A 15,147-nucleotide genomic window follows, 5' to 3' on the forward strand; every position below is an offset into this window, starting at 1 on the left:
CTCCTTCTCCTTTTCTTTCTTTCTTTCTCTTTTTTTCTTTTTCTTTCTTTCTTTCTTTCTTTCTTTCTTTCTTTTCTTTCTTTCTTTCTTTCTTTCTTTCTTTCTTTCTTTCTTTCTTTCTTTCTTTCTTTTCTTTCTTTCTCTCTTTCTTCTTTCTTCTCTTTCTTTTCTTTTCTTTTTCCTTCTTTATTTTCATCTTCCTTCCTTTCTTTTTCTTTCTTTCTTTCCCATAATACTTGTTGTCATATAGAATCCCCAACCTGGCATTTTTAATTTCATGATTGCATTAAAAAATTTTAAAAAAAATTTCATCTTTCCTTGGCTCTCTGGTCAGAGGAAAGAATGAACAAGGTTGAATTTTGGACATCAAATTCTGTTTTTTTCTTGGTTGACTCTGTTGCAGATAAATCAATTTGAGATATCTGTTCCTCATTCATGCAACAGTTGCTTAATAACTACTATATGTAGGGAACTAGTTGCTGAAAGGAAGGACCAGATAAAAAAGAAATATATAGGAATTTCTGAGAAGGAAAGGGAGGATTATATTAAATACAATAGTTGTTAGTCTGTTCAAAATGCTCAAAATATCTTAGACTGGGTGACTTATAAACAACAGGAACTTATTTCTCTCAGTTCTGGAGGCTGGGAAGTCCAAGATCAAGTTGCCATCAGATTTGGAGTCTTGTGAGGGCCACTTCCTTCATTAGATGGATGTCTTGTCTTTGTAGCCTCATTTGGTGGAATGGGCAAACAAGAGGTTAGTGACCTTCCTCAGGCCCCCTTTATAAGAGCACTAATCCCATTCTGGAGGGTGGGACCCTGTGACCTAATTACCTCCCAAAGGCTCCACCTCTTAATCCTATCACAGGGGATTAGGTTTTAACATATGAATGGTGCCGAGGGTGGGGGTGAGGGACACAGACATTCAGACCATAGCACTAACTTGCCTTGGTTATATTTAAACTCCTCCTGAAACACCAGGATTGGCCTGGGCCGAACAGGGACCATCCCTTCATCTGCATAGGGCGCCAATTCACCCCAACCTTTAATTAGCCACGGACCAAATCCTTCATCCAGATAAGGGGTAACCTATAGGAATCTCAAAAGGAGGGCTTAAAACCCAGAAAACGTTGTTACTGGGCCCTTAAGCTGTGTGCTTGGGCCCACTCCCCCGCTGTGGAGTGCTTTCTTACTTTAATAAATCTCTGCTTTCATTGCTTCCTTCCTGTGTTTCATTCCTTTGTTACTTTGTGTGTTTTGTTCAATGCAGTGTCTTACTCTGTTGCCCAGGCTGTAGCGCAGGGGCGTGATCACGGCTTACTGCAGCCTCAACTTCCTGGGCTCCAGTGATCCTCCCACCCCAGCCTCCCGATTAGCTGGAACTATGGGTGTACACCACCACCCCTGGCTAATTTTTTTTTTTTCGTGGTTTATTTATTTTTTTTGGTGGTGGTGGTAGGAGGGGGGTCTCACTACGTTGCCCAGGCTGCTCTCAAACACCTGCCTCAAGTGATCCTCCCACCTTGGCCTCCCAAAGTTTTGGGATTACGGGTGTTTGTCACCAAGCCTGGCGATTTGGGCGACAGACTATGAGCAGATGTGTTGTACAGCTGCCCAAGTGGCCCCTGCTCTTTGGCCTGTGTCCTAGAATGAGAGACGTATGGAGCCACCACAGCCGATTGTCAGACCAGTGGGCAAGAAATGTTTATTGTTGTAAGCAACTAAGAGTGAGATCTGAGGGTTGTTACTGCTACAAAAACTGCCTAAGAAACCTGGCCAACCAAGTATCATCTCAATTCTTCCTACAGTGAAATCTTTGCCATTTCCTAATGTGCTTCCCTTGCAGCTGAAACCTCAAAATCCTTCCTGTGTTCCACTGTTTGTCAAGTGGTAGATTCTAACTCAAAATAAACTGAAAGGTGTTAGGCATCAGAATAGAAATTACATTGTAGAATTGCAATTTATAGAAATGTGTTCATTGTATTGCCTAAAGTCTGGGGAAATTTTTACAGGTCAGGCTTTTAAGAATTCCTGGAGCCCAGGAAGTTGAGGCTGCAGTAAGCTGTGATCATGTCCCTGTGCTCCAGCCTGGGCGACTGACAGAGTGAGACATTGCATTGAACAAAACACACAAAGTAACAAAGGAATGAAACACAGGAAGGAAGCAATGAAAGCAGAGATTTATTAAAGCAAGAAAGCACTCCACAGCGGGGGAGTGGGCCCAAGCACACAGCTTAAGGGCCCAGTAACAACGTTTTCTGGGTTTTACACAGAAACTCTCTGCACCATCTTCACAACTTTTCTGTAAATCTTAAACTATTCTAACATTAAACAAAGTTTATTAAGAGAAAAAAAACCCAGGCTTTAGATTTTGGAGCCTATACTTTTAACCACTATGCTATACTTTATCTCTAGACCCCTGGTCCAAGGGAAGCTCTGAGGAGTTGACAAACGCTCATTTCCTAGGTCCTCAGAATGGTCCCCATTCCTGCCCATGACAAAAACTGATTGTTTAGACTTTGCTTTGTGTCTCTGACATTCTGTAGTGTTTGTTCAGTGCATCTCCCTTGTTATTTTAATTAGACAAAAATCTCTGTATTACTTACGACCTAAACACATCAGCAGGGGCAGCAGCATCAATTACAGCCAACACTTATCACACACACTGTAAACGGGTCCTGTTCTAAATATTTTACACATATTCATTCATTTGATCCTCCTGAGAACCCTGTTAGTGATAGGGACAGGAGGCAGAGAAATTCTAGGCAGAAAAGGGCAGAGTCCCTAGAGAAGCCCCACCCTCAAGCTTGGAACCATGGCCCAAAGTGAGAACATGCATTTTTGTTTTCCTACTCAAATATTGCCTTTTCCAAAACCACACATGGCCTGCCCCACCCCCAATCCTGTACCCATTAAAAACCCATTACCCGACTGGCAGAGAGCAGAGAAGGGGAGAAGAAGAGAAGCAGCTGGACGTCAGAGACTGTGGTCTGACGTCAGAGACAAGCAGCTTGCCTTCAGAGGGATGCTTTGACGGTGTTGCTTCAGAGAGGAGTCTGGCCAGGGATGACCAGACTCCAGCACTCCAGGGGAAGATCACCTTCCTGCTCCAGCCCTCTTCCAACTCCCCTTCCTGTCAAGAGCCACTTCCATCAGCAATAAAATCCTCCACATTCACCACCCTTCAATTTGTTCATGCAAACTGATTTTTCCTAGACACTGAACAAGAGCTTGGGTACCATGGGTGTGGACACTAAAAGCTGTCACATTGACCCTCTGCCCTCGCTGCCAAAGAGCAACTGCCTCCCACAAAAAGGCAGAGAGCCCACTGAGCTGTTTAACACTTAAGCCATCCACGGACCGCAGAGTTAAAAGAGCACTGTAACATACGCCTTCTGCGACTTTGGGGATCATGACTACTCCTCCCTAGATGCTGCCTTAGGGCCTACATGGAGTTTTGCTCCTGCTGGCACCCAAAAGTGCTCACTCTGGCTCCTACACCCGCTCACCTGCATGCTCCCCCTCCCATGAGGGGTTGAGAGCTGCAGGCTGAATAAGTGAGGCATCCCTGTCACGAGGCCTGGGAAGGGGTCAAGGAAAATTTCCTGTTTCATTAGGTAGGTGTTAATGTCTTCCCATTTTATAGGTAAAGCAACTCATGCACAAATAAATTAACTTGCCAAAGTTACATATCTGGTAAATGGCAAACCCAGGAGGTCTGGCTCTGGAGTCTGATTCTCTTGCCCACTTGCTGCACTGCCCTCTCTAAGGAATTTTAATGATAGATGGTCTCAGACCTGGATTGGATGCTTCCTTTCCTTATGTTTCAAAACAGTGTGCTCCCCTCCTGAGCTTTTCCAGGGAGCATGAGGCTCTGATCTCTGAATGTTATGGTCATCTTCCGACTACCTGGGGACTGGTACTTTGAGAGCACACAGAGATACAGCTTTTGGAATTCTCCATGCTGCATGTACGTTTGTAAACTAATACCCTGCTCAGATACCGCATTCTTCTAACACCCTAATGATGGGGTCACATTTCCCTCTCTAGGTACGACAATCTGGTTTTGAAGTTGCCGGAAGAAACTTGAATGGCTTCCTCTTTCATTCCCATAAGGCTCTGAAAACACTTCTGCTGATCCGCCGTCTTCACTCCTACCTCACTTTGGCATAACTGCACTCTACTCAAACGCTATTTGGAAGGAGCAGAGCGCAGGGCTTCTGACCCCACAGAATGGGCTCCAGGCACTAAGGTGAACAACACAGAACACCTGTTCCATGTCGAGTTGGTTATCATTTTATACTTTTCTAAAAACCTCAAGGAAAATCTTCAACATAAGCCCTGGCATAAGACATTTTCTATGTATTCAAAATAAGAAAAGGGAATGGTGAATATATTGACAAGTAGCAATTTGAATTATAATGACAATTCTGTAGGATTTTATGTAGCTTGCACATTTAACATTTAAGCATATTGTTCTTGGAATTGTATGATAAAACTAGAAAATAAAGAGAAATTATGATGACTATGTATTCACTCTTCAGACTTTCATCTACGAATCAGCTCACTGAGAGTGATACTTGAAAGCTTCGCTTGTTTGCTTCTAATCCAGTTTTGGAATGTCTTCCACGGATGGATGCCATGCAGTTGAAACATAAATGCCATAAAAATTAATCCCCCTAGCACTACCGCTGTTGCCACGGCAATAAGCGTGTGTCCTGGGAATGGCAGTGGTGCCTCATCAACATAAATCTGCAACAGAAAAAGCAAAGTCTTTAAGCTTTCTGAATTTAGCAATGCAAAACACTGAAAATTTTATGGTCCCCACAATTAATCGGAGAGCAAAACGCTGCCCAGAGTTACAAAGACATTCAGCATCCACAAAGCTTGGAAACAGTCTCTTGACAATTGAACAAGTAACAATTTGCCTACAATAAATAGGGGCTAAGAAGTACATGTATTATCCTATGCCTTTACCCTGTCTTTAACGGTGGAAGGAGGCAGATAAAATGCTTACACAGCAGAACATTCTCTGTTCAGTCACAGAGGAAAGGGCAAAGAGCTCTGGGAACGTGGAGGAGGGAATGCCTACCTGCCTAGGGCAGTCAGGGAATGCGCTTTCTGAGCTGGATCATGACGAATAAGTGGGTTCACAGAAGAGAAGGAGATAAAGGAACATTCCAGGTAGAGGCCTATGTCTGTGCTCTTTCAAGCTACCACCTCTTTAGAAAATCCTCTTTGTAGGTGCTGCCTACAAAGGAAACTTTTTATGTATTCAAAATGTTTCCTCTGCATGAATAGCTAATTAACAGAAGCAAGTAAATTTCTGGAGGAGAGATAGGATGATTGACAGAGAGGGACAGTGATGCCTTTTTCTCTGAGATGTGAGGCAAGGGTGGGGTCATTGTATGTTAAATATAGAAGTGGGGCATAAAGAGAGTAGGGGGTTCAAGCCCAGGCTTATGTTTCCTTTGTGAAGCAGGAAGCCAGATCATCTTTTGTGGGAGAAGAACATGCTGATGAGTGGAACTAGGACAGTAGGGAATGTGGGAAAGTGCAAAGGACAAGAAAAAGGATGACGGGCTGCTTTAAGGCCTAGCTCAAGTTAAAGGTATGGCCATCCTCCCAGTGACCCAAGGAGGTAGCTGGTTTCTTAGAAACAGTCTCTCCATGCTACAAATTCTCTGAAATTCCCCTCACATTCATTCTTTCCATTCTTTCAGTACTGCTACTGTGATTATTGTGCCACTTTTCATAAATAGGCTACTCTAGTAGCCTCCTTCCCAGGCCACCAGCCCATGTTGACATCCTAACATTGCCAGATTTATCTTTGTATAAAACACCAGTCTGTGTTTAAACACCTTTTTCCAAAAAATGTTTAATAGCTTTTCATTGTTGACAGGAATGTTGACAGGAATGCTCTAAAGCTTTCACTCTGACATTCAAAGCTTTCCACGACTGGACCCTAAGCTACTTGGTTTTCTTCTAAATAACCTTATATCCCAGCCAAATGGATTTGAGCTATTCAAAAAGCAAACTTTATGCTTTTGACAGTGATAGGAGGCAGTCAAATGCCTAGGCAGATGGGGCGGGTCCCTGGTGAAACCTGACCTTCAAGCTGAAGACAGTCCCAGGTAAATCCACATACCGAATTCAGAACCTATGTTCCTGTTTGGCATGCTTTCCTCTGACCGATCCCACCCTTCACCTGTTTTACATATACCTATCCTTCCTAATTGGTTTTCTACACTGCTGTGCCCACCTTTGAGTGGTGACTTCGCTTTAGCCTTTCTTTGCATACTTATAAACCAATCAGCATGCTCTCCCCTATTCTGAGCCCATAAAGGCCCCAGACTCAGCCACACTGGCAAAGAAACCACCTGACTGCAGGGGTGAGGGACCACCCCCTATGTCCCCTCTCTGCTGAGAGCTGTTCCATCACTCAATAAAATTATTCTCTGCCCTCCTCACTCTTCAATTGTCAGTGTATCCTCATTATACTTGGATGCAGGACAAGAACATGGGTACAAGCTACAACACAGGTGGGACAAGTGGGCAGGGTGCCTCCGGCAGCAGGCTCAGGGCTGAGCAAGGGCCAGGTGGAGGGTGTCACCAGCTGTGGAGGTCCCTGGTTGGTAAAGTGGCCAAGAAAAATCCTGAATCACTTTCCCATCTCTGTACCTGGTCTCTCCATACAGAATGCCTTCCTTATCCATTTCTACCTAATGAAATTTCAGTCACTCCACCAGATGATGTAAAAATTTCACTTGTGGCTGGGTGTGGTGGCTCATGTCTGTAAGCCCAGCACTTTGGGAGGCTGAGGCAGGCAGATCATGAGGTCAGGAGATCAAGACCATCCTGGCAAACATGGTGAAACCCCGTCTTTACTAAAAATACAAAAAAATTAGCCAGGCATGGTGGTGGGTGCCTATAGTCCCAGCTACTCGGGAGGCTGAGGCAGGAGAATGGCATGAACCCAGGAGGCGGAGCTTGCAGTGAGCCGAGATTGCGCCACTGCACTCCAGCCTGGGCGACAGAGTGAGACTCTGCCTCAAAAAAAAAAAAAAAAAAAAACAAAGGCCGGGCGCGGTGGCTCAAGCCTGTAATCCCAGCACTTTGGGAGGCCGAGGCGGGTGGATCACGAGGTCAGGAGATCGAGACCATCCTGGCTAACATGGTGAAACCCCGTCTCTACTAAAAATACAAAAAACTAGCCGGGCGTGGTGGCGGGCGCCTGTAGTCCCAGCTACTCGGAGGCTGAGGCGGGAGAATGGCGTGAACCCGGGAGGCGGAGCTTGCAGTGAGCCGAGATCGCGCCACTGCACTCCAGCCTGGGCGACACAGCGAGACTCCGTCTCAAAAAAAAAAAAAAAAAAAAAAATTTCACTTGCTTATTTAAGCCATTTATCATGTGTCTAAGATGAGAAACGTTTATCACCTCTGAATTCTGTATTCTCCATCTAAATTGCTACCTCTAAAGTTCTGAAATATACTTTTTCTTCAAATGTTTCCCTTCTAATCTTCTTCAACCATCCAAATATTCCACACCATTTCTAAAAAAGGTTAAACCTCAGAATTAGGAGTCTGTTTTAGATACAATGTCTATTTACTCCTAAAGTAATTTGTATTTTTAAGCACAAAAATTCACTTAAATAACCAGAGTACAATGATCAAAGTCAAGAAATTAACATTAAGACAATACTATAATGTAATTGCAGATCTTACTCCTTTTTTTTTCTTTTTTTCCAGTTACCCCCATAATGTATTTTGGGTGAAAGAAAATCCAAGCTTATGGGTTGCATTTCATTGTTTCAGGATTCTCCTTTCTCCTCCCCTTTCTTTCCCTGACGGAGCTTTGCTATGTTACCAACCTGGAGTGCAGTGGTTATTCACTGACACATTCATACTGGACTGAGGCCTCAAACCCCTGGCCTCAGAGGATCCTCCCTTGGCCTCCCAAATAGCTGGGGTTGCAGTCATGTGTCACCAGGTCTGGCTATTTCAGGGTACTTCCTTTTTTCTTTTTTTTTTTTTTGAGACAGAGTCTCACTTCTGTCACCCAGGCTGGATGAAGTGCAGTGGTGCGATCTTGGCTCACTGCAATCTCTGTCTCCTGGGTTCAAGCAATTCTCTTGCCTCAGCCTCCCGAGTAACTGGGATTATAGGCATGCACTACCACACCCGGCTAATTTTTGTATTTTTAGTAGAGATGGGGTTTCACCATGTTGTCCAGGCTGGTCTTGAACTCCTGAGCTCAAGTGATCCACCCACGTCGACCTCCCAAAGTGTTGGGATTACAGGCGTGAGCCACCACACCCAGCCTATTTCAGGGTACTTTCAAAAGCAGGTTCCAACAGTCCCAAGAACCTTTATATACTTTCTCTATATTTTCTTAACAATTCTTTTCCTTTATTAATGGTGCAGTCACTGCCTATCTTTCTTTTATTCATTTTTGTTCTTCCTCCATTCCTGAAGCTTCAAGTTTCCTGCTGTTATCACTTTTCTTCTGCTTGAAGAACTTCTTTAAGCATTTTCAAAAGAGAAGTTCTCCTGACAATGGATTCTCTTAGTTTTCTTTCATTTGAGAAAGTCTTGATTGTTTATTCCTAAAGGATATGTTCAGTAGGTAGAGAATTCTGGATTGACAATCCTTCCTTCCCACCCAACCCTCACCCCCAACACTTTAAAGATGTTGTATAACTTTCTTTTGCCTCTGTGGTTTCTGTTGAGAAATCAGCAGTCAGTCAAACTGTACCCTTGTATACAGTGTGATTTTTCTCTGACCACTTTCAATATTTTATCATCTTGATTTTTGGTAGTTGATTATGATGTGTTTGGGCATGGTTTTCTCTATCTTTATCTTGTTTAGGGCTCATTAAGCTTCTTGAATATGTAAATTTGTGTCTTCACCAAACTTGAGGCTTTTCAGTCTTTATTTCTTTCCTTTCTTCTTCTTTTTTTTTTGAGACAGGGTCTCATTCTGTCACCCAGACTGGAGTGCAGTGGCATGATCTCAGCTCACTGCAGCCTTGACCTCCCAGGCTGAAGCAATCCTCCCACTTTGGCCTCTAGAGTAGCTGGAACTACAGGTGTGTGCCTCCACGCCTGGCTAATTTTTTTGTATTTGTAGACAGGGCCTTGCCATGTTGCTCAGTTGGTCTTAAATTCCTGAGCTCAAGCGATCCACCCACTTTGGCCTCCCAAAGTGCTGGGATTTTTTTCCCCATACCAATCTCTTTCTCCTCTTTTTCATGGACTCTGATGACATAAATGTTAGACCTCCTGGTACTGTCACACAGATCCCTGAGGCAAGATCTTCTTCTTCTTAAAATACTTTTTCTTCAGGTTGGGTTTCCACTGACCTGCTTTCAAGTTCACTGATTTTTTTCTTGTTCCATATCCATTCAGCAATTGATTCCTTTTGATAGTTTTAAAATTTAGATACTATAGTTTTTAGTTCTAAAATTTCCATTTTATCCTTTTTAAGTAGCTTCTAGATCTCTGCTGATAATCTATCACTTTCTACTTATTTCAAAAGTGTTTACCTGTACCATATTGGAGCACGGTTATAATAGCTAGTTTAGAATATTTGATAATAGCATTTGTGGTCCTTTGTTGATGCCTTTTCAGAATTGATTATATTGTCTTGGTTCTTGACATGGTGAATAATATCAGATTGTATCCTGGTGAATAATGGTGAGTAACATCAGATTGTATCCTGGTAAATATGGTGAATAGCATTAGATTGTATCCTGGACATTTTTGATGTTATGTTGGGAGACTCTGGTTCTTGTTTAAAAGTTATCTGGAAAATGCTGATTATCTATTGTTCGTTTTTAGCAGTCAATCACACTGTTTGAGTGCAGATCACAAGTTATGCCTCACCTTCTGTGGGTGGTGGTTTCAGTGTCAGTTCAGTTTTCCAAGCTGTTGCTATGCTATTTGTGTCTTCCTGCTTGGTACCTGTGCCACTCAGGAGCTGCTCAGAAACTAGAGGATGTTTACTTTGTAGTTTTATTTCAAAGCCTTTGCTATTTTCTTTAGGTGTGCCCTGCTCATATGCAGCTTCTTCCTGGTGCTAGTTTCTATAAAGAATCAGGACTCCCTTTCTCCAGCCCTCTTCTCATAGAGATGTCCCCCCCATGCTTTCCACTCTTAGAGGTCCTTTCCCTCGTTCTCTGGAAAGAAAGCTGAGCTTCTACGAGAATTTTAGCCCTCTGTGCTATTGTGCTGTTCCCCACAACCAGGGCTGCTCTTGAGCCAAAGAGATGAGAAAAGAGAGAAAAAAATAACAGGGATTTTCCTTCACACTCCTTATGTGACAGATGCTTCTTTTCCTAGTTTCTTTACCTAGTGGGTTGAATTTTTCTCTCAGGGTTTTAGAGGTTTACACTGCTGCAATGGCCACCCACCACTGTAGTAGTGCAGAGCCATTATTGGGGCTGACCTTAGAGCTGGGTCAGAACAGGAGAGACAGAGAGAGAGACAAAGAGAGAGAGAGAATGTTACTGTAACATCAGCATTTGACAATGACTCATTAATTGATTTTTATCAAATCTTTATTCCTTCCCATGCCTCACAGGCAACAGATGTCATTATGTGAATAAGCAAAAATGAGTTGTCGCTTTCATGGGATGATTTGGGAAAGACTGATTCTAGTTTCCAATTTCTTTGGATCTTGAAAGCCTTTGAAATATTTAAGGCAATGATTACAGTTCAGACAGCCATAAGGAGGATAATCAGACTAGAAACTAAAAGTTACAGAAATATGTTCTTTGGAGTAGGGGTGAGAGGAAGAGCATTAAAAGTCAGAAAACTGGGCTCAACAAGGAAGGTGGAGAAGGAACAAAAACAAAAACAGCCACGTATTATTATATGTATTATTAAAATTCTGCCAGCATCAATCAGTCCTGGCACCCATCACGCACCCTGGCTTCATCACTACTGACAGTGTCACTGCTACCCTTCAGGATCCCCTGTCTTTAAGCCTTGTCCATCACAACAATTCTGCCAATTTTTTCTCTTCAATGTCTCTTGAATTGGTTTTGTCACGTTTTTTCCCCAGCCATCACCCCTTCATTTTACCTGAAATTCTTCAATGAAGTTACAAAAAGTGACTCCTGAAATGACGGTCACTCTAAAGTGGAAAAGTTCAGAGCCCTGTGGAAAAAAGCACACCCAGTTGTTAGCAGCATCAACATGTACATTCCTTTAAATATTAATAAAAATATACCCTGGGGCCACTGTTCCTATAGATGCTGCATGAAAAGATTCCCATCCTCTTCCTAAGGCTCTCGGACATACACATCATGTATCAAAATAAAAAAATAAAAAGATGGATTGAAGTGGAGGGATTCAATAGTTGATACGGTTGTTTTTTTTTTTTTTTTTTTTTTTTTTTAGAATGAGGAGATTAAAACTAAATCTGGCCTTGATAAATACTTTGGACTAATCTCGTATGTGCGGTTTCAGTATGTTCCCTAATTCTGACTGGTTTTCACAATTATCTGTATTATACCAACTTCATGTATTTTTATGGGCAGCTGGAACCAGAAGACACGTTCCCTGTGCATATCCAGGTGAATAATACTGAGCGCATTTCTTCCCTCTCACCTTCAGAAACACTCTTTCTTCTCCACTTTGCTAAATAATATGTCTTGCCTATCTGCTCAAAACTTTGGAAATAATAACACCAGGGGAAATGGAGAAAAAATAAACCCTCTTCATATACTTTAAAGGTATATACTTTAAAGGTGTTATTCCCACCATTCCTGGTTACCTATACTTTCTAATTAAAACCAATCTTAGTTTAGACATACATGTTTTATCTAAACTCAACACAGTAAAAACAACAATGCCATCATTACCTTTATGCTTAAGTTGAGACCTGAAGGATTATACACTGCAGCACCAACAATTGGTTCTACAAATTTTTTCATTTTTTTAATCTTTTCTGGCACAGTGTGTTCTAAAAATACATAAAACATATTTTAAGCACACTTATTTTCTCATTTTGTATTAGGTTGGTGCAAAACTAATTGCTGTTTTTGCCATTACTTTTAATTTACTATTACTATTTCATTTGCAATTACTAATATAAAATTTGTTAGGCACATTAAGGTGCAATGAAAGCTTTCACTCCATAACATGACCAAGTTATCCCATACTTTTAGTTCTGCTTGACTTTGTAGGCGATGTATTTAGGGGAGTGAGGCCCAATATCTCACATTGCCTTCGAGGGCATCCTCAAGAAGTTCAAGACTTCTGATCACCTTCACGCTGACCTTTTCCTTCCAGCCCCATGCTCAGGATCAGTCCTGACCTGCACGTGCTTCGTGTTTTTGGCAGTAAGGTCATCTCAGGACCTCCTTACTGGTAGGTAAACGATTTATAATAAGGTGGCAGTAAAGTTTTACAATGGGATTACTTGACAATTTTCCTGCCTTTCTTGTCATCCTTTCTAAAACTAGACAGGTAGTGTAGGGGTTAGACGTTGCAGGGGTATAAAGGTACGCAGAATCTAAAGGAAAAGAAACAGCTGTGATTGTAATTTCCAATTTCCATAGTGTAAATATTCTCACCCTGGCTAATTTCAAGCTACCAATGGTTTAACATCCAGCTTGTAAAATGTTTTAATATTTAATGATCAGGACTCCAAAACTGGTAAGAACAGTTTCCAGCACACCACAGAAAATGGGGATATCCGTTAATGCAAAATATTTAGTAACTTTATTTTGCTGGATTTTTCATTTCAAAAATGCATTATGTTGGCCAGAGTAAGACTCACTGAATACCAAATGCCCAGATATTTAGTAACATATTAATGGCTGACCAAAATTTGTTTAGTTAATTATTTCTACCTACCTACCTATCTCGTTAGAGTATTCAAACGTGAACACAAAATGTGCAACAAAAAGTTACATATTTGAGGTAAAGTGAATAGGGGTAAACATCTTATTTAAATATATCTGCATCTTTTCAATTATTTTACCATAAAACCTTTAAGAATTAGAAGATAGATCCTAAAGATTATCTGGCCACACCTTTCACAACCCCCTCTGTCACACTGAATCAGCAGGGAAAGGAGACACCAGACCAGCATGCAGCACAAATTTAATCAGTCACTGTTGCTATTTTTTTTTTTTTTTTTTTTGAGACAGAGTCTTGCTCTGTCGCCCAGGCTGGAGTGCAGTGGCACGTTCTCAGCTCACTGGAAGCTCTGCCTCCTGGGTTCACGCCATTCTCCTGCCTCAGCCTCCCGAGTAGCTGGGACTACAGGTACCCGCCACCACACCTGGCTAACTTTTTGTATTTTTAGTAGAGACGGGGTTTCACTGTGTTAGCCAGGATGGTCTCGATCTCCTGACTTCGTGATCCGCCTGCCTCGGCCTCCCAAAGTGCTGGGATTACAGGCGTGAGCCACTGCGCCCGGCCCCACTGTTGCTATTAATCCACAAAATGACTTTCCTTTTTTTTTGCAGTATAAATTATTCAAAAATGCTTTTACCATAGAATCCAGGCCTCTGGAAGTGATGATGAAATCAGTGGGAAACAGAAGTAAACAGCAATATGCCCACTGATCCAAATCCATTTGCAAGAACTCCTGGCTCTCTTTTGTGTGAACAAGCTTTGAAAACCATTGATATTTGTAAACCAGTAACAATATTACTTATAAGATAAAATAATTACAGATGAAAGCAAACCCTACTCAGTTTCCAGTTTTGCCTCATGTTCACTTCAGTCACAGTAACCAGATATGGAGATTCCAATGGGACACGTCCATCCTCGTTGATAATTTCCAAAGAAACTGGATATTGTGTAATTGGAAACTTAAAGCGAGGAACCTAAAATACAAATTCCAAGAATAAATGTAAACTTGGAAAAGTCAATAGTCACTTCATTTCCTGGTAAAAAACGAAAAGATACATTGCCAATAGTTTGGCTGTTCAATGAAATGTGCTTGTGAGGGGTTTCTGCCTTTTCAGTCATGAAAATGTCTTAGAGCAGAATCAATGTGAACTCCAAAGGCAGTCTATACATTGTGGTAACAAAACTCATCACTTCTATAGGCCCTTTTCACAGGAATTTACTATGATGTCATTCAAACTTTTTTTTGGCTAAATCATACCCCAGAAAGCCATGCATAGATCGCTCACCCTCCTTTTGCCACTTTTCCAGCCAGTCAGTCTTTCAGGCACAATCTGTAAACTTGGCTCTGGCATCAGAGCTTAAATCCAGCCCCAAAGCATGTTAATAATGTGATCTTTGGCAAATTGCCTGACTTCTCTGTGGCTCGAATTAAATGAGACAAATCTCAGAGAAGGCTTAGAGTAGCATTTAGTAGATAGTAAGTGCTCACAAAACATTATTTTAGTTCAGCAAGGGGGTATACAAAACAGCCCTCATCATTTACAGAATGCTGGCCAGACACAATGGCTCACGCTTGTAATCCCAACACTTTGGGAGGCTGAGGCAGGCAGATCACTTGAGGTCAGGAGTTTGAGAACAGTCTGGCCAACATGGTGAAACCCCATCTCTACTAAAAAATACAAAAATTAGCTGGGCATAGTGGTGGGCGCCTGTAGTCCCAGCTACTTGAGAGGCTGAGGCAGGAGAATCACTTAAACCTGGGAGGCGGAGGTTGCAGTGAGCTGAGATCGCGCCATTGCACTCTGGCCTGGGCGACAGAGCGAGACTCGGTCTCAAAAAAAGTAAAAACAAAAATAAAATAATGATAATTTACAGAATGCTGACTCTATGCCAACATATTGTGTGTGTGTATATATATATAAAATATGTATCATATATAGTCTCTAGATGTCTTATATGTAATTTTACATATATGTAGTCTGTGAAATAACAGTTTCTCAATATACAGTCTTACAAGGCCTTTGAAATTGATCTGTTTGAAAGATATACCAACTGCATATTTGTTTTTTTCTTTTTTTTTGAAATGGAATCTTGCTCTGTCACCCAGGCTGGAGTGCAGTGGTGCGATCTCTGCTTACTGCAACCTCTGCCTCCCAGGTTCAAGCAATTCTCCTGTCTTAGCCTCCTGAGTAGCTGGTACTACAGGTGCACGCCACCATGCCCGGCTAATTTTTGTATTTTTAGTAGAGATTGGGTTTCACCATACTGGTCAGACTG

General features: G+C 41.9%; 1 protein-coding gene across 1 annotated transcript in view; it reads right to left on the reverse strand.

Annotated features, from left to right (window-relative positions):
- Positions 1–4,402: 4,402 nt before the first annotated feature.
- CATSPERB (cation channel sperm associated auxiliary subunit beta) overlaps positions 4,403–15,147 on the reverse strand; it is a 153,492-nt gene continuing 142,747 nt past the window's right edge. The window contains exons 24-27 of the mRNA XM_025392882.1: positions 13,709–13,844; positions 11,868–11,968; positions 11,086–11,160; positions 4,403–4,752 (exon numbers count right to left, since the gene is read on the reverse strand). Of these exons, the coding sequence (XP_025248667.1) occupies positions 4,549–4,752; positions 11,086–11,160; positions 11,868–11,968; positions 13,709–13,844 (516 nt within the window). The 3' untranslated portion in view covers positions 4,403–4,548. The remainder of the gene's footprint in view (positions 4,753–11,085; positions 11,161–11,867; positions 11,969–13,708; positions 13,845–15,147) is intronic.

The sequence above is a fragment of the Theropithecus gelada genome, chromosome 7b, assembly GCF_003255815.1.
Source record: "Theropithecus gelada isolate Dixy chromosome 7b, Tgel_1.0, whole genome shotgun sequence".
Taxonomy (NCBI): Eukaryota; Metazoa; Chordata; class Mammalia; order Primates; family Cercopithecidae; genus Theropithecus; species Theropithecus gelada.